The sequence below is a fragment of the Lissotriton vulgaris genome, chromosome 9 (genome assembly GCF_964263255.1).
Source record: "Lissotriton vulgaris chromosome 9, aLisVul1.2, whole genome shotgun sequence".
Lineage (NCBI taxonomy): Eukaryota > Metazoa > Chordata > Amphibia > Caudata > Salamandridae > Lissotriton > Lissotriton vulgaris.
In genome coordinates, this window is record NC_141697.1 from 1,242,023,222 (window position 1) to 1,242,049,172 (window position 25,951).

A 25,951-nucleotide genomic window follows, 5' to 3' on the forward strand; every position below is an offset into this window, starting at 1 on the left:
ATTTTTTAGACGAGGTCCAGGGTAGAGAGAGTAGATGGAATGTGTGCTGGTGCATCTCCTCCTCCAGAAGTTCTTCCTCCTTGGGTTCTGAGGTACTGAAGCCAATAAGGTCTGGAATATTTAGCGGGACAAGAGCACAGGTGACTCACCTGATTCTTCTTCTTCAGTGCCTTGCGGGGTCCACCTCGCTAAAGATGTATGGCATCTCTGAAGATGATTTATACATCCTGGTGTGGGCCCTACATCTGTCTTGTTGCGGACTCAGGGCTTTCTTGCTTCGGAATGAAAAGCAAGAAGCACATCAGCTCTTGTTGTGCTTGGGGGAGAGGCAGAAGTCATTCGCCAGGGGTATTTGGAATGGCGCCACTGCTATCATCGTCTGAAGGGGGTCAGCTCCACTACCTCATGCGTGTCCGCGTTTGGTCACGAGAGCACACAGCCCCAAAGAGCTTCGAGGGCCAAGTGGTCCAATTGTTTAAATGACAAAGGACTCGACGAATGAAGCAGGCATCGTAAGAGCTGAAAAGCATCAAAAGTCTTCTCTGCAACAGGAAGGAAGATAAAGGACTCTGGGGCCGCAACAGGAAACTTGGAACACATTGGGACCAGGAGTAGGACTGATACATGTCTAACATGACGGTGGAGAAAAACAGTGTAATAATAAGGTCTGTGCCCAAGCTCATTCACACGACTAAAGGAGGAATTACCGAGACCTCATGACTCCAAAGACTGTCACAAAAACAACTTGTTACAGTACGGGCAACACTAGATGGCAGGAGCATGCATCTACCACCACACATACTACAAACATATTTACTTGAAAAGCAAACCGTGATGCTGAAATCTGATAACAAAGTAGTGTTTTTCATGTACCTGGTGAGTATTTTGGCCTATCTAATTATTATGACTGTACATGCACTGTATTTTTTAGACTCAAAGATTAATATTTATTGCATCTGCACTTTATTTTTAGTTGTGCTGGAATCACACAAAGTTAAATAGATAATTAATTTGATCAATCAGTCATTCGGTTATGGAATCAGAATGTATGGAATCAGAGGATCCGAAACGCGTAAGACGGGAAAGAATTCTCTGTGTAAGCGCCAGACCTCCTGCCAGAAAATAAATCTTTTTGTCTACATGGGAGTACGTCTTCATGTCTAAGGGAAAATTGGGTGAGATATATATGTATATCTCACCAACTTTGCCATTGGTGTATAAGTGGGTGTGTGAGTGGGTTTATAAGTGGGTGTGTGAGAAGCTGTGTGGGTAAGTGAGGGGGTAGCCCCGGGGCCTGGTGTAGTCCGAGAGCACCCTGCATTAAAAAGTGCAGTGGTGATGGTCCCGGGCATAATAAGCCCCAGGAGCGTGGGCCAGTGTGCCCCACCCTCCTGTATTTGGGAAATGCCCTCCGGGACCTGGCCCACCTGGGGGCCTATAATTAACTAACGCAGGAGACTGCGCTTAATTTTGTTTTATAATTTTGGTCTGTATTCGCGGATCCAGCGTAACTCCAGCCGAATTTTGTTTTTTAAAGAAAACGAAAAAGCTTTTTTGGCCCTGTGGGGTCTACGTGGGCCCCCACCCCAGAGGCCTAGGATATGAGGGTGTTTCTACACTGCCCCCTTTTCTTTATATGTTTTTTGTGACTCGGTTCAACCGAGTCACAAGATGGCTGCCAACACTTCCTGGTTTGAAGTGTTGGCAGCCAATCAGACATCAGCATCCCCTAGATATACAAAAATGGATTTTCCCGAATATTTTAAAAACTATTTAACAGATTTACAACAACTAACAAAAAGGTCACATTCTGGGCCCGCAGCTACCTTTCTGCCACATTTGATATCATTCTGATCATCAGTTCGGGCTGTAGCCGTGTCTAAAGTTTCCTGTAGAAATTAACATAGGGGAAAGCGCTTTGGGACCCCTCCCCTTTATTCTTGTCCCCCCGCTTGATGGATCATCCCAGAATTTTCAAGACAGCAGCTGAAGTGAGTGGCAAATTCAATTTGAAAATCCATCAAACAACGCCAAAGATATTGGCAAATGAAAAAACACTCTATGGAAACTGGGTCCCAAGTATAACTACCTTAAGGTGCCTGGCAGTAATGTAATGTATATATATTTATATACATACACACCTCTTTAACCAGTGCACAGCCATCACAGTCAAGGGACTGTTTTCAATCCTGGAGACCAGATGCTTCATCTAAGATTCCAATCCAGATATCATGTTCTCCACTCATCCCAGGCGGGATTCCACAGCTTCAGTTGGCTTTTCCACTACATCAAGATTGCACAAAATCATATCTAATGCTGCAAAACTAAATTTTTCAGGCTCTTCCGGCCTCCATCCACTGCTTAATCCCTCATTTTTTTCACCTCTCTTTCGTTGCTTTCACAAGCAGGCTATAAAGAAATCTTTCTACTCCCGTTTCATTCCCTTTCCTGACATAGCTGTGGGTTGGAAGTGTAGACCTAGCTGTCACACAGTGGAGTGGGGCCTTCTGTCAGTACTACATCCACATTTCCAATTGCAGCGATACCAAACGCCTGCAGGCCTAATCCTCAGCACCAACCCTGGTCTTGCTTGAACTCTCCGGAAATCCCACTTTGTAAGGAACATGTGGCGCAGAGGCTCTTGAAGAGATCACAAATCACCCTTCTCATAAGCATGGCCGACTCTTCCGTGTCCCACATTGTCCAAGATCACGGTTATCATCTTGATGGCCTTGTCGTACATCTTCAAATTCACTGAGAATTTCCCCCTAGGCCTCCTCATTTCGTACAGCAAGAGCATCCACTCATATGCTTCACCACTCCTCACTTTTTCACTCAGGGGATGAACAGTCGTATTGTTGGGTCCCTGGCCACAAGAAAGAGGAGCCATGCACAGTAACTCAAATGAGATTTACGACTGTCAAGGGAAGACGTTTATTTATCTTTTTTTAATGACATTTTATTAAGAACAAAAGATAGACAGGGACTGTCATCGTCACACTGGGCAGTTATTGTGTCAAGTCAGATAATAGCATATGTTATGTTATGTTATAACCTATCTGTAAAGCGCACTTCGACCAAGGTTTCATGGCGCTATTTCGAGTTGTTCTGAGTTGACTGTTCTGGGTGGACTGCAGTGGGGTCGGTTTACTCATGTGCCTGTATGAACAGCCATGTCTTGAGCTGCTTTCTAAATTGAAGCAGATCGGGACAGGAACGGATCTCCCATGGGAGTGAGTTCCAGAGTTGTGGCGCCAGATATCCGAAGCGACACCCACCATGCCGCTTACGTTTAAGCGTAATAGCATAAACACTGTTATGGACATTGCATCGGGACCAAGGGAAAAAGTGACTTAGTTTACAGTGGGTGAAACAGGAGAGAACACATCATAAATTGGTATTAAGTTATTTCCCGGCAGATAAGGAAGTGCAGATGCACTCCAAAACGACATTTAACACTCCAGTCATATTTACTCTCTACAGTAATGTTCATGCATTAAAGTACTCCCAGGATGCTGTGACAGTCACAGATTCACAAGACATCTCTTGCAATGTTATGTGAATTTTAAGAAGGTTGCAAACATGTTTCAAAAGAAGCGGATTAGCAGGTAGGGACTCATTTCTTACCTTTTTGGCTATCTGGAAGAGGTCACTTACAGGGATGAAAGAAACTGCACATTTGCCTTTCTGCCTCACTTGATTCTGGGCTCAAATCCCAAGATGCTGTGCTGTAGGGCGATCATGTGTACCCTTCTTTTCTACTATACACGGCAGTGAATGTTTGTTATTTGAGTCCTTGAGCTATGCTATCGTTACAGCAACTCAAACCACAAGGCTGAAATAGGATACGATGCGCCTGATGGCCAAACATCTTTTGTTCGTTGTTTTTGGAGGTCAACATGTTTACAGTGACACTAACCTTAGTACTATTGAATTTTATTGCACACATACAAAGCCAGTTCAGGTGTCAGTGCACTGAACAATAGCAACTCTCAGAGAGCTATCAATAATTCACAGCCTATAGCAGACAGACACTGGCTCCAGTATCAGCCACGTGTCTGCGAGCTACGCTTGGAGCTCCAGACAACATACACCGAGCAGATAATCTGTCTCACCTCATACAGATACGTTTACAAGCGTTCAGTTAATGGTTGTTAAGAGATTTACCTGAAGACTCTGGTGGTTGTACTCATCCTTTCAAACCCAAGTTGAACGCACATTTTGAACCTTATGAATTCCATCCAAACTCTGTGGGCGATCGGCTTCAGTCTCTGGGGCGCTCGGCTTCAGTCTCTGGGGCGCTCGGCTTCAGCCTCTGGGGTGCTCGGCTTCAGTCTCAATCCCAATTTTATCCTTCCCTTAATGTGCCAAACCTCACATTTGAGATAATTTGTAGGCTTACCTTAAAAATTGTTTTCTCTCAAGTAATTTGAGAATTGGTTGAAGTACTTTTGAATGTTTTTGAAATATTAATTAACTCTTTGTACCTACATTTCTCTTCAACAAATTGTTTTATTTTGCAAATGCATCATCTCTGTGAAGCGTTTTCAGAAGCAGACCGTACGCTGCTGCAGTTTCATAAAAGGCCCCAGTGCTTAATTTGAATCAGTGGTTGCAGGTGGGGCATAAAGGCACTCATTAATTGGCAAAATGGGTGATCATGAGACATGTAAGTATCTCCAAACCTTTCAAGTTGTGTTAGTTCAGGAAACATGGGCTGTTGGTTCTGTTCCAATACACTGTTTCACAAACCAAGGTCCTCAGACATGGGCACTGCAAAGGGGGCCTCACAATTTACATCTCACTTGCCTGCACAACGGAAAGCGAAGAGGTCGGAGGCACTAAAGATAAAGAAGGTCTTGCAATTGTGGAATTAGGCTTGGATCTGTCGGAAGGCCTTGCCATCACGGTCTCCACAATGAATGTTTATATACACCCAAATAAGAAGTCACAAGTATCGAATAATCAGAAAGCCTGGTAGATTAAATTATGAAAGTACAAAACCAAAATGCCAGCTCCAATCCTATAGTCTCAGGGGACTTTAGCAGGTGGTTAATCGGCTCATCAGACCCAAATGATATCCTGGTTGCACAAAAACAACATTGGAATATTCTGCAACAAGAAAAAATGTTTTGGCAAAATATTGATAAGAAAGGTCTGTCACTGCTTGAGAATCTACAGCACTTGGGCCTCCGCGTGCTAAATGGCCTCTTCAGCCCAGATAAACCATCAGGTTTCTCATACCACTCAGAGACAGGAGTCTCTGTGATCGATTATACACTCCTAAGTTTACCTCTAATGCAACATGTATATTCATTCAGACTAGGAAGTAGGTCAGGCAGCCACCATCTCCTGCAGGCGCTAGAAATGTCTGTTGGTGTAAAGGATCCCGCACTAGCAACACTGGGGAGACAGTAGTAGCAAGATTGTATACTATATGAACACAACAACAAAACTAAGAAACGGACCTTATTTAGCCAACATGAGTGACACTTTCCCCTTAGGCAGATCATTTAAGATGCTGTTATGCTCCTGTGTCCCTATGTTCAAGGATATCTTAACTAATGTATACACTACTGCAATCTTAATGTTCTACAATTGATTAAGTATGTAAAGTCAATGAGTACTGTGTGATATCACAACACTGAAAACTTTCAAAAACCAATAAAAACAGATTAAAAGAAAAAAGGATCACAAGAGCTCCCCTAATTAGGCTTTCTCAAAGTTTACTACTGACAATACGCAGATAGAATGGATGCCTGCCTCCTTGTCCTAGTCCTATTTAACGATGTCAAGAAAACAGTTCAGGTAGTTAAGAAGACGGGGCGAAACCCCAAGGGTAACTGCAAAGACTTCGTCAGTCAATTTGCAGGATGTCATGCTAAACTAGTAAATCATCAAAGGCAGGAGATCAACAGTAACAGTACCCATCTCATTTCCGGGGACGGAAATATTCTCATTAAGGAACTAAAAAAGCAAATAAACAAACTCTGGAGGACACTTAGGACAGCCCCGAGTGACCCAACGATATATATTTAAAACTCAGGAAAGCCAAGACAGGTTTAAAAAACAAAAGTGGGAACTGTCAAGGAATCAAAATGACACCTTCTCAGTGAAGTCGTTGTGAGATATGAAGGGGAAGAACTCTACTACTTTTAAGTGGACGGTAAACAACATTAATAGTCCCCTACAAAGAGCAATAAATATGAAGATCCAGGAATCACAACCCTGAGTTAAACAGCCTGAGAGAGAGAGAGTGCAGAAGCTAAAAACCCCTGCGGAGGCAAGTCAAAATGATATCTTTGAAGATAAAGACCCTTTCATATAAAATCCATATGAAGGGTATAAATGGGATAATGTCCTTTGAAATTTACCCAGCATTGAAGAGTCCAGCAAAAAAAAGCTATTCTTCAGCCCGGGGGCCATTCAAAGGCAAATATCTAAGGGGCGATGAGAAGAGGCTCTGGGACCAAGCAGGATTTCCTCAGCGATGAGGGCGGTGGTGTATGGTCGGCATGGTGTAGGTGAGGTGTATGCATTGGTGGTCGGTCCAGAGGAGTTTATCTAAGAGAACCACGTCCTGGATACCTCCCAGTCCAGTTTCCAAAACAAACACTGCTCAGAGTCCGCACTCCTCAAAGCCACCAATAGCATCTGCTCCCTCCTTGACCGGGGCGAAGCCACAACACTCATCCTACTGCACCTCTCGACCACCTTCGACACCGTCTCCCACCACACCCTAATCAAAAGACTCCACGATGTCAGCATCCACTTCAAGGCACTGGAATGGTTCCACACCTTTCTGACCGGCCTAACACAGCGAGTCAGACTACCCCCATTCCTCTCAGAACCTACAGAGATCACCTGCGGAGTGCCCCAGGCCTCCTCCCTGACCCCACCCTCTTCAACATCTACATGGCTCCCCTCGCAGTCAACTTCAGAAGCCATGGACTCAACATCTTCTCCTATGCCGATGGCACCCAGCTGATCATCTCCCTCACCAAATAACACACAGCCGCCAGAATCAACTTTCACAACGGAATGAAGGTAATCGCTACCTGGATGCAAGTCAGCTGCCTCAAGATCAACTCAGAAAAAACCAGAGTACTCATCCTGGGACTCACCCCGTTGACTGGGACGGCTCCTGGTGGCCCACCTCAGTAGAAACCCCTGCCACCCCTACAGACCATGCATGCAACTGTGGCATCATACTGGACTCCTCACTCTCAATGAACTGCCAGATCTACAAAGTATCATCAGCCTGCTTCCACACGCTCCGCCTGCCTCAAAAGACATTCAGATGGCTCCCCGCAGAATCCACACACTCATCACCAGTAGACTGGACTACGACAATGCACTCTACGCCAGTGTTACCCAGACCGCTCAGGAAACTACAGAACGTCCAAAACGCCACAGCCAGACTGGTCCTCGACATCCCCCGACGCAGCCACATGACAACACCTCTGACAACTCCACTGGCTCCCTTTGAACAAGAGACTCGCCTTCAAGCTCTGCACACATGCCTACAAGGCCCTCGGTGACGCAGGACCAGGATATCTGAACCATGACCTCACTTTCCAAACACCTGCCAGACAACTCATCTCCTCCCAACTCACCCTGTCCTCCGTCCCACGGATCCACAAGATCAGAACTGGAGGAAGATCCCTCTCCGACCTCGCCTTCAAGACATGGAAAACCCTGCCCCTCCACCTCAGGCAACCTACGTCTTTCACTCAGTGCAGGAAGGACCTTGAGACCTAGCTCTTCGACTCAACCTCCACACTCAGATAGATCAGCAGCCCCCCCGCCCCCCTCAGTGCCTTGAGACCCTCATGAGTGAGTAGTCGCACTTTAAAAAAAAACTATTAATTGATTGAAGAGATGACACTCCAAGCTCTAACCCACGAGTGCTCCCACCCAAGGGTCTTGTCACTTACCCTTCCCTGGCATCTCCCTCGGACTTGTCTGTGGAGCTCGTGGAGGAGCCAAAGTCCTCATCGGAAAGGCGAGAGGCTGGAGTCGCTTCTTTCTGTTACAAATACAATAAACCAAAAAGTGGGATAAGCACACAAGACTAAATGTCGGCCACTGTGCAAGTCAAACTTACCATCTTACGTGAGATTGGCCCCAATGGTAGAAGTTACATTTAGTGCTGTAGATGATGGTCGCCTTAAGACACTGTGTGTAAGTGTTTATTCTTGCCAACAAAGACGCAAGTAAATATATATAATGACATGACCTCAGGTCCTGCCTGGCGAATAGGAGTCATTGAATCTGAACACACAGAAAAGAGCTTTAGTAGGATTAAACCTAGGCTGCCAGTCTAAACACGGGCATGGTGGCTGAACGGACTGTTCTAAACGCACAAGTTACTACTCGTGTAACGATATCTTTGTAAGAGACATTAGTTAGTGATAGATTCCTTAACCCCCAGGCGTCAGACTGGATCCGGAAAGTTTTTCGTCAGCAGTACCTCTGCGCATCTGTCGCTGGCGTCGTATGCGCCGAGATGACGTCACGAATACTACTTACGCGCCACCCATGCGTGCTGACGTCAGTTCTGTACACGACTTCCGTGCCAGGAACGCAGAGCCATGCAAGAAACTGACCACTGGTGCCATGAAACTAGGGCCCTGAAAGGGATGACCTTATCCCTAGAAATCAGTTTGCAGAACGGGCAGGATGGGAGGGGCAGTAAGGAATCTATCACTAACTGATGTCTCTTACAGATATATTGCTACACAAGTAGTAACTTGTGCATCTAAAAGAGACACGTTAGTGATAGATTCCTTACCTTAGAATAGATACCCAGCAATACCAACCCCTGTGGATTGTCTGCAAACAAGATTACACCAGAAAATCACAGAGAACAGAACGGCCAAAGAAGTCGTCTCTCCGGACTTGGCTGTCAAGGCAATAATGTTTGGTAAACGTGTGCAGCGAGGCCCACGTAGCTGCCTGACAAATGTCCTGTAAGGGAACGCCGCGTCCCAAGACAGTGGTGGCTGCTGTCGTCCTGGTAGAATGGGCTGCAGCCCAACAGGAGGCTCCTTCTTAGCCAACGAGTAACATGCTTTGATGCACAGAACGACCCACCGAGAGATGGTTCGTTTGTGCACGGTCCAACCTTTTTTGGCGCCCACGTAACCAACAAAAAGTTGGGCATCCACCCAGAACTGTTGTGTGCGCTTCAGGTAGAACATGAGCGCACGTTTTGGGTGTCCAGACGGTGGAGCATCTCTTCCTCTTTTGAAGGATGCGGAGGCGGAAAAAAGGTGGGCAAAGTGATGGTCTGCCCGATGTGGAAGGGTGTAACAACCTTTGGCAAGAAAGAAGAAGGACGAGTCCTTAAAACCACCTTGTCTGTATGTTCAGAAAGAAAAGGAGGTTTAGAAGAAAGAGCCTGGAGCTCACTCACTCTTCTGGCAGAGGTGATAGCTACCAGGAAAGCCGTCGTGAGAGTGAAAAGACGTAAGGGACAGTTATGAAGGGGCTCAAAGGGAACACACATCAGATAGGTCAAGACAAGATTCAAGTCTCATTGAGCATTATGAAAGACACAGGAGGAAACGTGTGTGTAATGCCTTCGAGGAAGCGATTAACAACCGGGGACTTAAAAAGTGAAGGCTGATCTGGAAGCCGCAGAAAGGCGGAGATGGCCGGAAGAAAACCTTTGATAGTGCCCAGAGCAGAGCCCTGCTGGGCCAAAGAGAGAAGGAACAAAAGGACCTCGGAAAGAGGGGCAGAAATGGGATCCACAGACTTTGCTGTGCACCATGACACAAATTTGTTACACCTGCAGGCGTATACTGCTTTAGTGGAGGGACGCCTGGCGGCCAGAATGACATCACAGACTTCAGGAGGAAGGTCGAAAGCTGTCAACTGTCGCCGCTCAATCTCCACGCATGGAGGTGGAGGCTGGACAGGTTCGGGTGGAGGACCGTCCCTTGCTGCTGCAACAGAATATCCTCCCGAAGAGGCAGTCGGATCAGGGGAATCGATCGCCATGCTGAGTAGCTCGGGATACCAGTAACTTTGTGCCCAATCCGGAGCCACAAGAATGACTTGGGCCCGATCACTCCAAATCTACTTCTGCACTCTGGGCAGAAGTGGTATAGGCGGAAAGACGTACAACAGACCACAGCTCCACTCACAACAAAAAGAGTTGCTGAGCGAGTGCCGCCTTGCAAATTCCAATGTGCAGAACTGATGACATTGCGCGTTCTCTTCGGTGGCTAATAGATCTAACCAAGGCTCTCCCCACTGTAGAAAGAGACCTTGCGCTATCTGAGTTCAGAAGCCATTCGTGATCCATCATGCACCAGCAGCTGAGTTCGTCCGGCCTGGCGTTCAGAGAACCTGCCAGGTGTTGAACCACCAAGGTAATGCTGTGATGTTCCAGCCATGTCCAGAGGCGCAGAGCCTCCTGACATAGGGTCCTCGACCCGACCCCGCCCAGTTTGTTGCAGTACCTCATAGCGGTGGTGTTTTCCGTGAACACCTGAACTACACTTCCCCAGACAGAGGGAAGGAATGCTTTCAGTGCAAGTCGGATCGCCCGAAGCGCCAAAAGGTTGATAAGGAGCCGGGACTCCGCCGGAGACCAGAGGCCTCTGATCTCCATCTCTCCCAATTGGCCGCCCCATCCCAGGAGGGACGCATCGATCACCACTGTGTGCTCCGGTTGGGGAATGGAGAGGGATCTGCCATTGACCCAATCGTGATTCGTGAGCAACCACTGCAATTGTCATGCAGTGCCCTCCGAGATCTGGACGTGATCAGACAGGTTGCCCTGATGGCCCACTGGAACTTCAGGTCCCACTGCAGAGCCCGTATATGCCATCTGGCATGTTGCACTAGCAGGATGAAGGAGGCCATCAGGCCCAGGAGCTGGAGGGTCATCCAGACTAAAACCCGGGATAGAGGCTGAAAGATCAGAATCATAGCCTGAATATCCCGGACTCGCTTCTCGGGAGGATAAACCTGAAACTGCGTTGAATCCAGAACCTGAGAGGGACTCGGGTGCGAATTCGGCACGTTGATGGAGATCCCCAGCAAATGCAGGAGGTCGGTCGTAGTCTGGAGGTGGGAGACGACTGCCTGGGGCGAGCCCGCCTTCAACAACCAGTCGTTGAGATGGGGAAGACTGGAACCCCTGATCTGCGCAACGAGCTGCAACCACCGCCATCACTTTTGTGAACACTCGAGAGGCACTGGTAAGGCTGAAGGGGAGCACGGCAAACTGAAAATGCTCTTGGCCTACCGTAAACCGCAGGTAACTCCGGTGGGCCAGCAGGACGGGGATATGAAAATATGCATCCTACAAGTCCAACCCTACCATCCAGTCTACAGGGTCGAGGGTAGTCAAGACCTGAGCGAGAGTCACCATCTTGAACTTCTCCTTCCGGAAGTAGCAGTTGACGTTCCAGAGGTCCAAGATGGGGCGCAGACCCCCTTTCTCCTTCTTGGGGACCAGAAAGTAAAGGGAATAACAACCACGTCCTACTTCTGGCCCAGGAAGGCGTTCAATGGCCCCCTTGGCCAAGAGGGCCATGACTTCCTGCTGGAGAAGTGCAAAATGGTCCCCGACATGCGGTGGAACTGAGGTGGCATGGTTGGAGGGGCAGTCTCAAAGGGGAGGGAGTAGCCCCTTCGGACGATTTGCAGCACCCACCTGTTCGAGGTAACGGGACGCCAATGGGGGGAGGGGATGGCGAATCCTGCCGCCTAACGGTGTGGGGTGTGGCCCAAAGCTCGGACTAGGAAGGCCTTGAGGCGGATGCTGCAGGAGTGGAGGTGGACTGACCCGCACGCTGGCCCCCGGTCCCACCGTGGCAGGAACCAAGTCCGCGCTGAGGTTGGTTCTGCACAGGCTTCTGGCTGAATGGACGTGTCGGGGCACCCCTTCCGTGGCCACAAAAGGATCGAACAGCCGACGTGGCCAGACGTGTGGAAGAGAGACCAAGGACTTATACGTAGCCCGCGAGTCCTTAAAACGCTCCAGCGTACTAGCTGCCTTATCACCAAACAGGAGAGTACCATCAAAGGGCATATCCATAAGAGAACTTTGAACATCTCTTGAAAACCCAGTGGTCCGCAACCAGGCGTGGTGACGGAGGGCCACAGTCGTGGAAATTGCCTTACCCAGTGAGTCAGCGGTGTCCAGTCCACACCAGATGGGAAAGCACTGTCCGAACCCCCTCCAGAGACTGAGGCAGCACCTGCGCAACCGGGACCAACACAGCGTAGGAGTAGCGGCTCAAGAGGCATGCGGTGTTCATCGACCGTAGCCCTAAGCTGGCAGATGAAAACAGTTTCTTACCGAACTGTTCTAGCTTCTTGGATTCCTTATCCGGCGGAGCGGTAGGGAATGCGCTTTAGGAAGTGGAGGCCTGGATGACAAGGTTCTCCGGAGTCGGGTGGGTTGTCAATAAGATAGTGTCACCCGGGGCCTGGCCATGACGCCTGCCTATGTTTTTATCCATGGGTACCCCCTTGGCTGGTCTAGACCAGGTGCCCATCAATACATCAGTTAACGCCTCACTGAATGGTAGCAGGTGCTCCATAGAGCTTGTCGCCGGCTGAAGTACTTCAGTGAGGAGATTAGTTTTGAGGGTCACCGTAGGCAGGTTAAATGTCAAGGGCCTCAGCTGCTCTACGTAGCACCACAGTGTACGTGGCGCCCTCCTCCATAGCCAAAGCAGGAGGAGAAAGCAAACCAGGTTCAGAGGAGAGGTCAAGGCCACCTGCATCCTCCAACTCTTCTGCCCATTCCTGTTCAGACTCGCACTGCCGTGCGAGAGGGTCCTCAGACCCCTCCCAGTCGTCCCCTTCCTCCACTGCCTGTGGAACAGGTTGTGGCGGTGGGGGAGAGACAGGGTAATATAAATGGTCGAACGGCGCCGGTACGGCTCCGTGTCCCAATTAGGGTCCCAACTAGGAGAAAAATTGTCTGGGAACCCGGGCAAGGGCAGTGGTGGAACGAACGGAATCCCCTGCAGTGCCGGGGCCAGAGACACCTGCGGAGGTCCTTGCGGTGCCGGAGGAGGACCTTGTGGCGCTGAGGCCGGAGCCGCTTGCGGAGGACTTTGCGGCACCGGCAACGGAGCCGGCGGCAAGTGAGGGCCCTCAGCTGGGACCGCGGGGCCTGAAAGGCGTGCGGCGGGAGCCCTAGGCCTGAAAAGGCGGTCCATGGCAGCAAGAAAATCTTGCACCTGGTTGAGTCGCCGACGGACCCCGATAAGGTGGGTAGGCTGCGGGACTCACAGGCTCCAAAGGAGCTGCGGGGGTGGTACCCTCGGCCCCCTCGTCCGGAGACCGACGGGGGGACGTCGGAGAGCGTAAATGCTTCTTCGACTTCTTCCTACGACTTTGACCCCGAGGAGCGATGATGATGGTTCACGGACGGTCCCTCGATCTACCCCTGGACCTCGAACGGCGCGGAGACGACTGCCGGGCCTCCAACAGCTTACGGGACCGCTCCTGTAAGGGCTTTGGAGCCATGGCCAGACAGTCAGAACATGACCGGGAGTCATGGTCACGCTCCAGACAGTAGAGACAAACGCCATGGGGGTCGGCCACCGACATCGTACGGCGACTTGCTCTGCAGGATTTAAACCCAGGCATCCCTACGTGGCACCAGGAATCAAAGACTCAAAAATTGGAGGACAAAAGTCTCAAAAGTTAGTCAAAAAGTGACTAGGGTACGTGCTCTAACCGGATCTGCATTTGCTGGTGCAGAAAAAGAAAGAACTGACGTCAACGCGCATGGGTGTTGCCTAAGTAGTCTCCGTGACGTCATCTCGGCGCATACGATGCCAGCGACAGAAAACGCCACCTTCCGATGTGCAGGGGTACTTCTGACCAAAAACTTTCCGGATCCAGTCTGACGCCTGGGGATATTCTAAGGTAAGGAATCTATCAATAACGTGTCTCTTTCAGATACGGGCATGGTGGCTGAACGGACTGTTCTTCCTAACTTAGCTGACAGAAGGTCATATTTTTTATAATCATGAGTGACGAGTATTATAGAAACAATTACTAACACAGCAATTGGGATAGGAAACACAATTTCCTGTAAAGCAATAAGAAAAAGAAACTGCAATGAAGCAGTGACTACAAAGCAGACGTAATAGGAGGGCTCGGACAAAAGGACCCCTCATGTAGAGACGCTACACCAGGGACCACATCTAACACACTAGTGAAAATAAAACTAGCATCCAGGTATAATCTGCATGTTTTGGAAACACTGGGTCGCCTTACTGAACCACCCGCAACTCCCTCAGTGATCCATCGGGCCACACACAGATGCTATGTGCCTTACATTTCTTTTCTGGAAAAGCATTGAGTGTAAGGCCATTTAAAAGGTAATACAAGGGCCGGTGGAGAAAAGAGCAACAAACGCAAAACAGTGACCCTAGTAATCCCTCAAAGAGCTATGGGCAGGCTCAGGTCACAATGTACGGTATCAGGAAGCAAACAGGCAAGGGTGGCCAATTACTGTAATATTACCAAAGAGGTGAGTGTAGAGGGGACAGCATGACCAATAGAGTCAAGAGTGGAAATATCAATAAAATTTAAACGAGGTAAGAGCTTAATAAGGCGACAAAAAAAGCTAATACATGAAGTCTGATTTGCATGGAGCCATCCGATGAAAAACTTGAGAAACCTGAAGAAAGAAGAGAGGTGGCACCAGGACAGGAAGAGAGTCAGTAGCGAATAAAGAATATACGGGCAGGACAGAATGAAGAGCGTGTGACAAAGGAGAGATCGGGCAGAAGAGTCCCGATATATTTAGGAGTGGAGGTGAAGAGGTCCGTTTATAGTGAGCAACGAAAAGAAAGAGAGAAACAGAGCAGTAGAGAGAGTCCGTGAGTGCAACACAGATCACATGTGTGTGAGACAGAGATGACACGAAACCAACAGAGGGAAATCATCCTGTCAAGGGTGGGGGAATAGAGGCAGAGGAGACATATTTCAGATGCAACTATTAGCAGGGACGTTAGACAGATACTGATTCAATGTAATAAAAAAACAGAAGAGGCATAATACGTTTAGTTGTAGTCGGAACCAAAGTCACGGGCAGGGAGTGAAAGGAACAGGAGAAACAAATAGATATCAGAAAACTAAAATAAGTGAAACGGGTGAAAAGAAAAGGAAGAAATGAAAGACCAATGAGAAAATGCAGCTCTACTTTAGTGAAAGGAACAGGAAGCATGGGCAGAACAAAGAACATGTTTCTCACATGTAACTACAGTTCACCAACTTTCATATCTTTAATACAAAGACATGCCTGAATATGCCCGGTCATCAAGTTAGGAATCCTCAGCAGTATATGTGAATACAGCAGTGTCCCCATGCTCATTAAAACAGTGAAAACAGCCACATACTACGTACAGTCTATTCCCCTTTTTTATGTGACCTGAACTCTGGCCAATAAGGTGAATAGACACTCTGTTTCAACTCCCCAGATATGTTGAGCTGCTCAGATTTTCATATTAGTCAATCAGAAGTACGGTACAGGCCTCATCTGGAGGGTGGGCATGTTGCATTTGATCTATGAATGAAAGTTTGCAAACTTAAATAATAATCAAGTAGCATTTTCATCTCTAACTTTGGATCTTTCATAGATTCACTTGACTGAACAGCGATACATGTACAACATGCACAATTACTTGGTGGTCACGAGGCTCACCGTAGTTAATAAGACTGCACAATGTCACTTGTACCTCTGCCGTCTCCAAGGTCTTCTGTATGCCAAGGGAGTAATGCTTTGTGATAGTGTGCATCGAAGCCTACATTACTGTTCAGCAGATGTTGCAATTGGCACTTCCAAAAGGAGAGCAGCTTAGTCGGTATACTTCTCGTTGAGCGAGCATGAACATTGCTTCTGAGATGTCTGATAACTTTCCTGTAGCAGAAATGATGTTCGCTGAAATACAATGGGCTAGCTCTCCTTAGACAAGCAGATACTTTGTAGGTGTTGCCAAATACAACAAAAAGTTGGTTCGATTTCCTGAATGACATGTGTTTAAGTTTGATGTCTAGAGATCGCTGGATCCATTCAGCCAGATTGGTTGGCTAAGGGAAGAAGGTCAGAAGATGGATTTTTTGGTTCAAATAATAGGATAAAGCCACCTCATGGGCTGGTCGTAAGAAAGTCTCTACAGTTCTCAAACTTCAACTATGGAGGCTGAATGAATAAGGTTGAATTTCTCAAGTTCTTCTGGATGACAGCATTTGAATAGAAGATTGGTGAATGGGCACGAATAGACTACTCACGAAGGCCCGCATACTGTATTGCGCTCCTAAACTGGACAGCCTTCAAATTATTTAACCACGCTATCAGAAGAAAAAAAGATGGAGTGAGGGAGTTGTAAGGTACTTCAAAAGTCAGCTAAATGTACAAAGAAGGCTGCATACCTCAAGTCTGGACTCGCTAGATGTAACAGAGCATAATATCATGTGGATGTGTGGCCAAAGTTATATGATTCTCTGCCCAGATGCAGAATCTCTTCCATTTCAATATGTTTCTAGAGAGTGGCCGCTCTTGCTACTTTCAGAATTTTCTGTCAATCAGTTTGACTGTTTAGAAATCCAGTCCTTAAGTCTGTATTCCACAATAATTGTCCCCTTTAGTGCTAAGGATGTGACGTTCACATCCTCAGCTCTACCTGCAGAGTGTGGAGGATGTGACCATCACGTCCACCACAAATGGTAAGCAATCCCTCTTGTACTCACGCACCAGTGTGTTTAACTTTTATAGCGCCCATCTCAGCAGTTTTTTTGTGAATGACGATCAGTGTGCCAAACGCGCAGACGTAATCACTCTTAAAAGTGAAAGTACAAGTAGCCATTTGGGTCCTTCTACCGTCACGTTGGAACTTGGGGGTACAGCTTAGTCTCCCAAGCACCAATCGCAATGGGAGAGTTACTGTCCGAACAGGAGGACTCTGCCCCTGACAATGGTTCTTCCCCCGACTGGATCCCTCCGCACACCAGGAGTCTCCCACTGTGTCACGAAGAAGCTTGGACTGGAGTTGAGCAGTCCAGCAGGCATGGCCAATTGCTCGACACCCCACCAAATAGCCCAACAGTCTTTTGGTCAAATGCCTCCCTCAGATTTGAATTCTTTCTTTCAGAAAGCTGAAGAGCAGTTACCATCATGGTGCTATGACAATCATCCTGGTTCTGGAGCAGGTCAGCTTGATGATTACTGATAGGCTCAAGGTTACTGGAGGAAGTATGTACAAACAGTTCCATGATCATTCAATCAAAACTGCAATTCCCTTTTGTCCCTGGTTGGCATAACTTGGAGGCAAAGTCTGAGCATTTCCTGTTTTTTGGGTTTGCTAAATGATCAAGTTGCAGATAACCCCAAGAATTGAGGAGGTCACGCAAAACTTCATCATTTCTAACTCACTTATGAGTGTACTGAAAATTCTAGGTGAGCAAATCGGTTTCTGAATTTTGTACAACTAGAAGGTAAACTGCTGTAATTGGTATATCAACGGCTAAGATCCATTTCCAAATTGCCGCTGTTTTGAGAGATAGCAACCTGCAATACTCAAAAATTGCTTTTTTTTTTTTTTTCAGAACAAAATTTTATTCAAGTACTGACATAACACAGAATGGAGGGACATCGTCCCGCATCACAACGCAGGACCAATGAGCATAAGCATGAAAAAGGGTATGCATTCAGTACAAGCAGTTTTGCATTAATTACCCGACCCTCCCAACCCCCAACTCCCTATCTCCCCCGGCCCCACCCCGCCCCCCACACAGTGTCTGCTAATCTCAAGGCATAAAGTATGATAATAGCCAGTGTGTGCACTCCCTGTCACCCAGGATACAGCTGTTAAAGATCCTCTCCAGTGTCCTGGGCCATCGGTGGTTCCAGCCACAGTCCCCTGTAGTCCGCCCACCTTTTCCATATCTTGAAATGCTTCCTGGGGCATCCCCTGGCCTCAAAGATCGGGCGCTCAAGTCCCATGCAAAAGTCCAATCCCCGTCTCCAGACTTCCAACAAAGGGGCCCTGGGGTCCTTCCAGGCCCTGGCTATATCCCGCTTGGCTACAGTAAGGCCTAGGACCAGTAGGTGACGCTTGTATATGTTACCTCCCACCTGTTCCATAACTTGGAGCAAGCCGAGCTGCGGTGATCGGGGAAGGTCCCAGCCCAGAACCTCTGCCAAACAGTCCCAGACACCCACCCAGTACCTGGCCAAGTTCGTACACGACCACACAGTATGGACAAACGTTCCAACCTCCCGGCCACATCTCAAGCATTCGGGGGAGGCAATCAAACCTGCTTTCCACAGCCGCTCTCTGGTAAAGTAGGCCCTATGTAAGTATTTAAACTGAATAAAGCGGAGGCGCATCGCAATGGCCGCCCCACTAGGGGCCTCCAGGGCCTCCCTCCAGTCCTCCTCTTCGAATGCACCAATATCTCTCTCCCATGCAGTTCGCAACCCATCAAGGGAGGAGGAGCAGTGCGTGACCAGAGTTTGATATATATTGGAGATCTTCTTTTCCTCCAGTTCCCCCATAAACACCTCGGCCTCCAGGGGGCTAAACTCGGGCAGAGATTCCAAGCCCACCAGAGAGGGAGATAGCGCATGACGCAGCTGTAAATATTTAAAGAATTGGGTTTTGGGCATGTCATATTCCTCCCTCAACATCTGGAAAGACTTAAGGGTGGTGCCCCTCATGACGTGGCCGAGCGTGGAGATGCCGATATCGTCCCTACCCTTGAATCCCTGTAGGGACGCCAGCGCCGGGAGACGGCCGTTCTGCCACAGCGGGGTCTCCCTCGTCAATTTGTTCCACCAACCCATCCGGCGCAAGGCAGCACGCCACACCCGGAAGACCACCTGAGTGACCATGGGGAGCCGTTTCCTGATAGCCGCCGAATAAAGAATGGTGTGGATCGTGTCTGGGTCCATCAGGTACCGCTCCAGGGCATAGGTTGGGTCACCACGATCCCCATACCACCAGTCGTTAAGCACCAGCAGGTGCGCCGCCTGATAGTAAGATAAAATGTCTGAGGTGGCCAGGCCCCCGCAGTACGTAGAGAGAAAGCAGGTGCGGAGAGCCACTCTCGCCACTCCCCCAGCCCAAAGGAACTGACTTAGTGCGGCGTTCACCTGGCGAAACCACTGTGGTGCTATAGGGTATGGGTGGTTCTGCAACTGGTATAAAAGGCGCGGCAGGGCCACCATTTTAAAGATCGCCGATCGGCCATATATATTTAGCGGCATTCTGGACCAGGTTTTTATGTCCGTACGCACCCTGTCCCACACGGGTACCACATTGCGCTCCCATGCCAAGTCCGGAGCATCCGTAATAAAGACGCCCAGGTACTTGAGGCCACCCGCTGCGCTCTGTAGCGTCGAGGCCCAATCACCCAGCTCCTCTCCGCCGCCTAGGACCCACAGCTTGGATTTCCGCACATTCAGATGCAATCCTGTAATCTCCCCGAAAATTGTCATTATCTCCAGGACCCTGGGTCCGGACCTATTGAGGGCCGTGAGGAAGAACAGGACATCGTCGGCGTAGAGCGCAATACGGTCAGAGGGGCCCATTTCCCATTCCAGCCCCCAGAGTTGCGCATCCATCCTCACCCACGCCGCCAGAGGCTCCATGGCCAGGGCGAATAGATAGGGGGAGAGAGGGCATCCCTGCCTGGTGCCCCGTCCGATGGGGAAGGACTCGGACGCCGCTCCCGCCACCCGCACCGACGCGGTCAGGTCCGTGTAGAGCAGGCTCAAGTACGAGAGGAACACCGGCCCGAGATTGAGGCGGGACAGTCTCCACCACCACCTGTGCCCGGCGAATGTTGTGTCGAGTTGCTCTATGGGGCATGAACCCCGCCTGATCAGGGTGCACCAAGTCAGTTATATACGGGAGAAGGCGGTTGGCCAAGGCCTTGGCCAATATTTTCGCTTCAAAATTTAAAAGGGAAATCGGCCTGTACGAGGAATGCTGTTCCGGGGGCCTCCCGGGCTTACTGAAAACAACAATTTCTGCGTGTTGCCAGTCCGCTGGTAGGCGACCACTCTCCCTGGCTGCCTCCAGTGCCAACCGATAGCGCCCCTCCAGTTGGAGGTGAAAGGTCTTCATAAATTCGCACGGAAACCCGTTCGGTCCCGGGGCTTTGCCGGTGTTCAATTCCCCAAGTGCCGTGCCTAGTTCCTCCAATGAAAGGGGAAGGTCCACCTGATCCCTGGCCTCCTCTGGGAGCGCGCGCGGCGGGATGTCCGTCAAAAAATTTTCTATTTCCTCCGCAGGGAGGACCTCCCGGGGGGCATAGAGATCGGCATAATACCGTGCAAAGCTGGCAGCTATGTCTTCAGGGGCCGCCAGCTGGACACCTTGGCCATCTCGAATGCCCGGCAGAGCCTGAGGCCGGAAGGTGTGCTGGCAGAGTCTATACAGCATGGTGCTGGATTTATCCCCCCATTGATAGATTCTGCTCTGGGTGGTCAGCCAAAGCTGGCGCGCCTCGTTGTGTAGTAGGGAGGAATACGACTGCTGTGCCTGCAGGAGCTGTCCCACCGCCTCGTCCGTGTCACCCACGGTGCAGTCCCTCTCCAGGTCCCGAACCCGCCCCGCCGCCTCATCCACCTCGCGCAGATGGGTCCTTCGGGCCTCCGCACACCAGGCAATGTCCACCCCCCTGAGCACCGACTTCATCGCCTCCCACTGGGTGACGGCGTCGACCTCTGGCCCGTCGTTCTCAGTCCAATAATTGGAAATAGACTCGCGCAAACGTGTACGATAGCCATCCTGCTGTAGGTGCCACGCGGACTGGCGCCATCGAAAGGGCTGTCGCCTCTTGTCCAGCAGCAGATCAAGGGACACGGGGGAGTGGTCCGAGATGCCACGGGGGAGTACGGCCGTGGTAGCGACCCTCGCCAGCCAAGGAGACGGTATGAACAGGTAGTCCAGCCTAGAGAAGGACTTGTGCACAGCCGACACATAAGAGTATTCTCGGCTCAAGGCATGCTGGTAGCGCCACGTATCGATCCAACCCATGCCCTGCGCCAGGCCATGAAGCCTCGTCGGCGCCACGGTCTGGGGTTCCCTACCGGGCCTGTAGCGGTCCATCCGTCCATCCATCACATCATTCCAGTCCCCCCCCACAATCGCCAGTACATCCGGGATATCGATCCACACTTCGAACAGCTTCTCGATAAGGGCATCTTGCAACGGGGGCGGGGCATACACACTACCAAAGACCATCGGCTCATTTCCAACCATTCCTTTAACAAACACGTATCTACCATGAGCATCGACCCAGTGTGTCTCGTGTACATATGAGAGCCTACGGTGTATCAGGACCGCCACCCCCCGGGACCCCTTTGCAAACCCGGCATGGAACACTTGTTGATAGCCATATCTTTGTAAACTGAGGGTCTTGGTGCCTTGAAGGTGTGTCTCCTGGAGGAGGAGAACATCCGCCCCTTCCCTCTTCCCCAGCTGTAGCACCGCCCCTCGCTTAATTTTATCCAGCATCCCCCGGACATTCCAGCTCACCACTCGTAACTTTGCCCTTGGTAGGCCTGACCGTTGGGAATCAACCATAGTCAATGGGGAGGAGATGTAAGGACCTGGGCTCCTGGAGCCACACACATACACAAGAAAGTAGCCGAAGTAACGCAGACACTGTGCCACCCTCCCCTACCCCCCCAACCGTCACCCCCCCCAACCCCCGTCCCCAACCCCACCCAGCCATTTCAACCCCCCGCCAACCCCAACCCCTGCCCCAACCTGTCCCCCAACCAAGCCCCCCAACTGCCCACCTCCCCCCCCCTATGCCTCATAGAACATTGAAGTATCTGTCGCGATATGGGCGGCTTCGGGCCCAAAACAGAGCGCCCAAAGCCTACCATACCAATGGATCCCGAACACCCACTTACGCTAAGGCTTCTCCCCTCCCCCTAACCACTCCCAACCATGTAGGAGGCTAGTAGCCCCTGTATCGGAGCACCCCGAACCCGTCCCATAGTCTGAACCTGTTGTGGGACAGTCAGTAAACGTAACAGTTAACACAGTGCGCAGTCTTCTGCTATGCAAGGCACCGGTGGAACGACCTCCACCGCTGGAGCGGCCGGTATCCGTAGGCGGGCAGGACCACCCATTGCACCTCAGCCACTTCCACCCGAGTTGTCCGGATCAGCTGGCTCAGCGGTATTGCGCCCAGTGTTGGAGGCATTGCGGCGCCTGGACTTCCTACTCTTTCGGCTTCGGGCTTGTTGGTCACTCTGGGTTTGCGATGAGTCACTCGTGTGACCTGGATCGAGGCCCGGCTGGGGATGCGGCCTGACCCTCACTGTCTCATCCGTCCATCTGAAAACGTCTTACGGCGTCTCGAAAAAGTGAGTCCTAGACTGAAAGACCACTCGTAGGCGGGCCGGATAGAGTAAGGAGTACTGTATCTTCAGGCCCCGAAGTTTAGCCTTGGCGGCTAGGAAGGAGTGTCTCTGTTGTTGCACCATCCTGGTGTAGTCGGGGAAGATCATGATCTTGTGGTTTTCGAATGTAAGGGAGTCTTTGGCCCTCGCCTCTCGCAGGATAATGTCTCGATCATGAAAGTTTAGAATTCTGGCGATCACCGGCCTGGGTCGTTCACCTGCCGGCGGTTTCTGCGACAGGGCCCGGTGCGCGCGTTCGATCACGAAGCATCGGGACAGGGTATCCGGAGGGAGCCAGCTCTCTAGCCATCGAGAAAGGAAGCGTCCCATGTCCCCCTTATCACAATCCTCCGGGAAACCCACAAAGCGAAGGTTGTTCCTGCGCGCCCGCCCTTCGGCATCCTCCACCCTAAGTGCTAGACCCTTCTGGACACTCTCCATCGCCGCCATTTTCTTCTTCAGGGTCCCAACATCATTCTCCACTACCGAGATCCTGGACTCTGCCTCTGTTATGCGCGCCACTGCGTTGCGCAGGTCCTGCCTTAGGAGTGTCACATCGGCCCCAACAGCCCCAATCTTGGCATCCAGCATATCCCTCGATTGGGTGATAGCTGCCATCAGCGCCGCGTTGTCCGGCCCCGGTCCTTGGCCACCCTGCGCTCCGGGGCCACCATGTGGCTCCGTGAATTTGTCGATGGGCCCCTGCTTAGCGGGTCCACCCCCCCTCTGGTCATGGCCAAGGCTGAGTCCGGCTAAGCTGTCTTCGAAGCGCCGGCGGCTCCTGACGGCGGGGCAGCCCTCACTCCAACGGCTACCAAGGGCAGGGCACCCTCACAAGCGATGGCCTCCTCACACCCCCCGCCGCCGTTCACTCCAGAGGGTAAGGAGGGGGGGTCCCCAGACTCGTCTCCGCTGACCCTCGCAGGCCAAGTCCCAGCGCGTGCAAGCTCCGCCCGGGGCACCTCTCCCTGTATGGCAGCTTGCTCCGGTGTACCCCGCGTGCCCCAACGGCAGCCAGGGGGTTCCTCTGGTCCGGCAGTCTGGGCCGGGCCCCCAATGACCCCCCCCCGAGCACAGCGTCCCTCAGCAGTCACCACAGCACTATTTGTGGGGGGGGGGCCAACACTCACTGTTCGTCGGGTCCCGCCGCGGGTCGGCGCCAGGTCCACGCCGGTCGCCCGGCACCCCCAATGTGGCACGGGCCACTCCAGTCCAGTCTACAGGACCTCCGGCCACAGCTCCGGCGACCCCCGGATTGGGGAAGACAGCAGACCAGGCAGGGCGCACCACTGGCCCCTCGGCTCCCGGGGCTCCCAGGCGCCTGCACCTCCGGGCCAAGGATCTGTGTAGGTGACTCCGGGCGGGGGCCGCCAAACTCGAGGCCCCGGCTCCTCCAAGGCCAGGTAGGCCGCAGCTTCTCCGATGCGCTCCCCTGGCACAAGCCCTCCTCGCTTGCTCGACGAGGAAAGGCAGGGGAGCCCGTGGTGGCTCGCCCGCCGCAAGCAGCGCCGGATCGTGGCAAGAAAGCGGCGCCGCGGACCCCAGGACGAGCTCTCCGGTCCGGGTGCGCCAAAATCGAGGCCCCGGCTTGTCTGACCCGCACTAGGCCGCCCGCTGCTCCAGCTCGCCATACCGCCCGGAAAGGTCGCGGCGTGCCAGTTCCGGCACCGGATGTCACCCAGAGTCGTCCGCTACCGTTGCCCCAGCCGTGATGTGCTTTGCGGGTCCGGGGGCCAGGAGAAATGAAAGGATAATCATCGGGCCGGCGGGAGCTCTAGCAAGCCACGTCCGCCATGATCGCCCGCTAAGCCACGCCCCCCAAAAATTGCTTTATTTTTAATGAAAAATTGGTATGTATTGTATTATATTGTATTAAGATTTTGTTGGAGGGATCTCCATTGATGGAAATCAGTGTGAGGTCATGTGTCTATCAGAGCCGCTGTGAGGATCTGCTTATATAACAGTCGTGATATGCTCTTAAAACAGAACAGTCACGATGTGGAATTCTTAACATGGGACAGTTATGATGTCACAACTATCCGATGATACAGAAATGCATTTGTTTTAAAGTTACAGGAGCCAATAATGAAGCAATATTGTGCAAGGAGCACCTCTCCAGATAGATTATTAATATGGCGTGATAAAGAGGTCTCCCCTACTATTAGTGAGCAACCTCAAATGGAATCCAGGATGTTAATTTCTAAACATTACGCTTAAAATGTCAAGAACGTTTAATGTGAAAACACCAGAAGGTAAGTATGGTAAGATATTGAAACTACCCTGTTAAATTCACAGCTACACAAGATGCACAGGCCTCACAAAGAAGTGTGGGTGAAGCATGCGGATTCGCCCAGTATACCTGCTGAGCTGCAAGCTGCGGTGAAGACTGGCTCTTCGGGATCTGCTCATCCTCCAGACTCAATCTTGATTCGGAGATTGAACTGTGGGAAGAAGCTCTCGTGGATCGAGGAGCTGAAAGAAAGTTGTTACAGGTACATTTTTAATAACTCTTCTGTTGTAGGCAAGGAGAAAGCATCAAGATAAGAGCACCAATGTGTATATGAATGACCTACTTACCTGTAACTAGACACCTCAGAGACCTCAAGTTTATGGAGGATTCTCCTCTATGAATCCTCCGCTCCTCTGCTTGAATACACTGCCAAGCAGAGAGACTACATTTAGGCCGGCGCCAGAGGCAAGATTTTGAGGCACAAGACATGTTTGGTAGCAGAGACTGTGACACTAATACCGTTTCCGATTCAACCATACTTTGTTTTCTAAAGATTGCAGTGAAAAACTAAGCAATCTTGCACAATATTTTTTTTACTGAGTTTCTGCAGTTCAAGAGGCATCTGAAAACACCTGATGACTTATTTTTTTCAACTGAAAATTGACAGTTTCTCCTGTACTTTTATTCTTTGGCCCACTTTACATCCTATTCTGCTCACTGCTGTTGAATGGCAATAGCCGTCTAGTCTGTTTTAATAAAGATTTCAACAATATTCAATAATATTTTTGTGAAAACAAAACTTGATCCATAACCATAAATTAAATGTTAAGATAAAATACCAAATAAGCCCAACTATATTTGTGAATTCATCAGAGATGCCTCGTCCTGACATAGAAGCGCCATTAATGCTGGGAGGAATGCCCAGTGGTCCTTTGTACATCCTTCTCCGTGCGCTCTGCTCTCACCTGTGCTTATAATGCCCCTTGGTCCTTTGTACACTCTTCTCCGTGCGCTCTGCTCTCACTTGTGCTTCTAATGCCCCTTGGTCCTTTGTACATCCTTCTCCGTGCTCTCTGTCCCCATCTATGCTTCTAATGCCCCTTGGTCCTTTGTACATCCTTCTCCGTGCGCTCTGCTCTCACCTGTGCTTCTAATGCCCCTTGGTCCTTTGTACACTCTTCTCCGTGTGCTCTGCCCCCATCTATGCTTCTAATGCCCCTTGGTCCTTTGTACACTCTTCTCCGTGCGCTCTGCCCCCATCTATGCTTCTAATGCCCCTTGCTCCATTGTACACTCTTCTCCGTGCG

At 50.5% G+C, this 25,951-nt stretch overlaps 1 protein-coding gene across 1 annotated transcript in view; it reads right to left on the reverse strand.

Moving 5' to 3' along the window:
* The window catches only part of NEK4 (NIMA related kinase 4), a 278,651-nt gene that overhangs the window by 55,635 nt on the left and 197,065 nt on the right, over window positions 1-25,951 (reverse strand). Inside the window, exons 12-13 of the mRNA XM_086939417.1 lie at window positions 24,774-24,886; window positions 7,938-8,029 (exon numbers count right to left, since the gene is read on the reverse strand). Of these exons, the coding sequence (XP_086795543.1) occupies window positions 7,938-8,029; window positions 24,774-24,886 (205 nt within the window). The remainder of the gene's footprint in view (window positions 1-7,937; window positions 8,030-24,773; window positions 24,887-25,951) is intronic.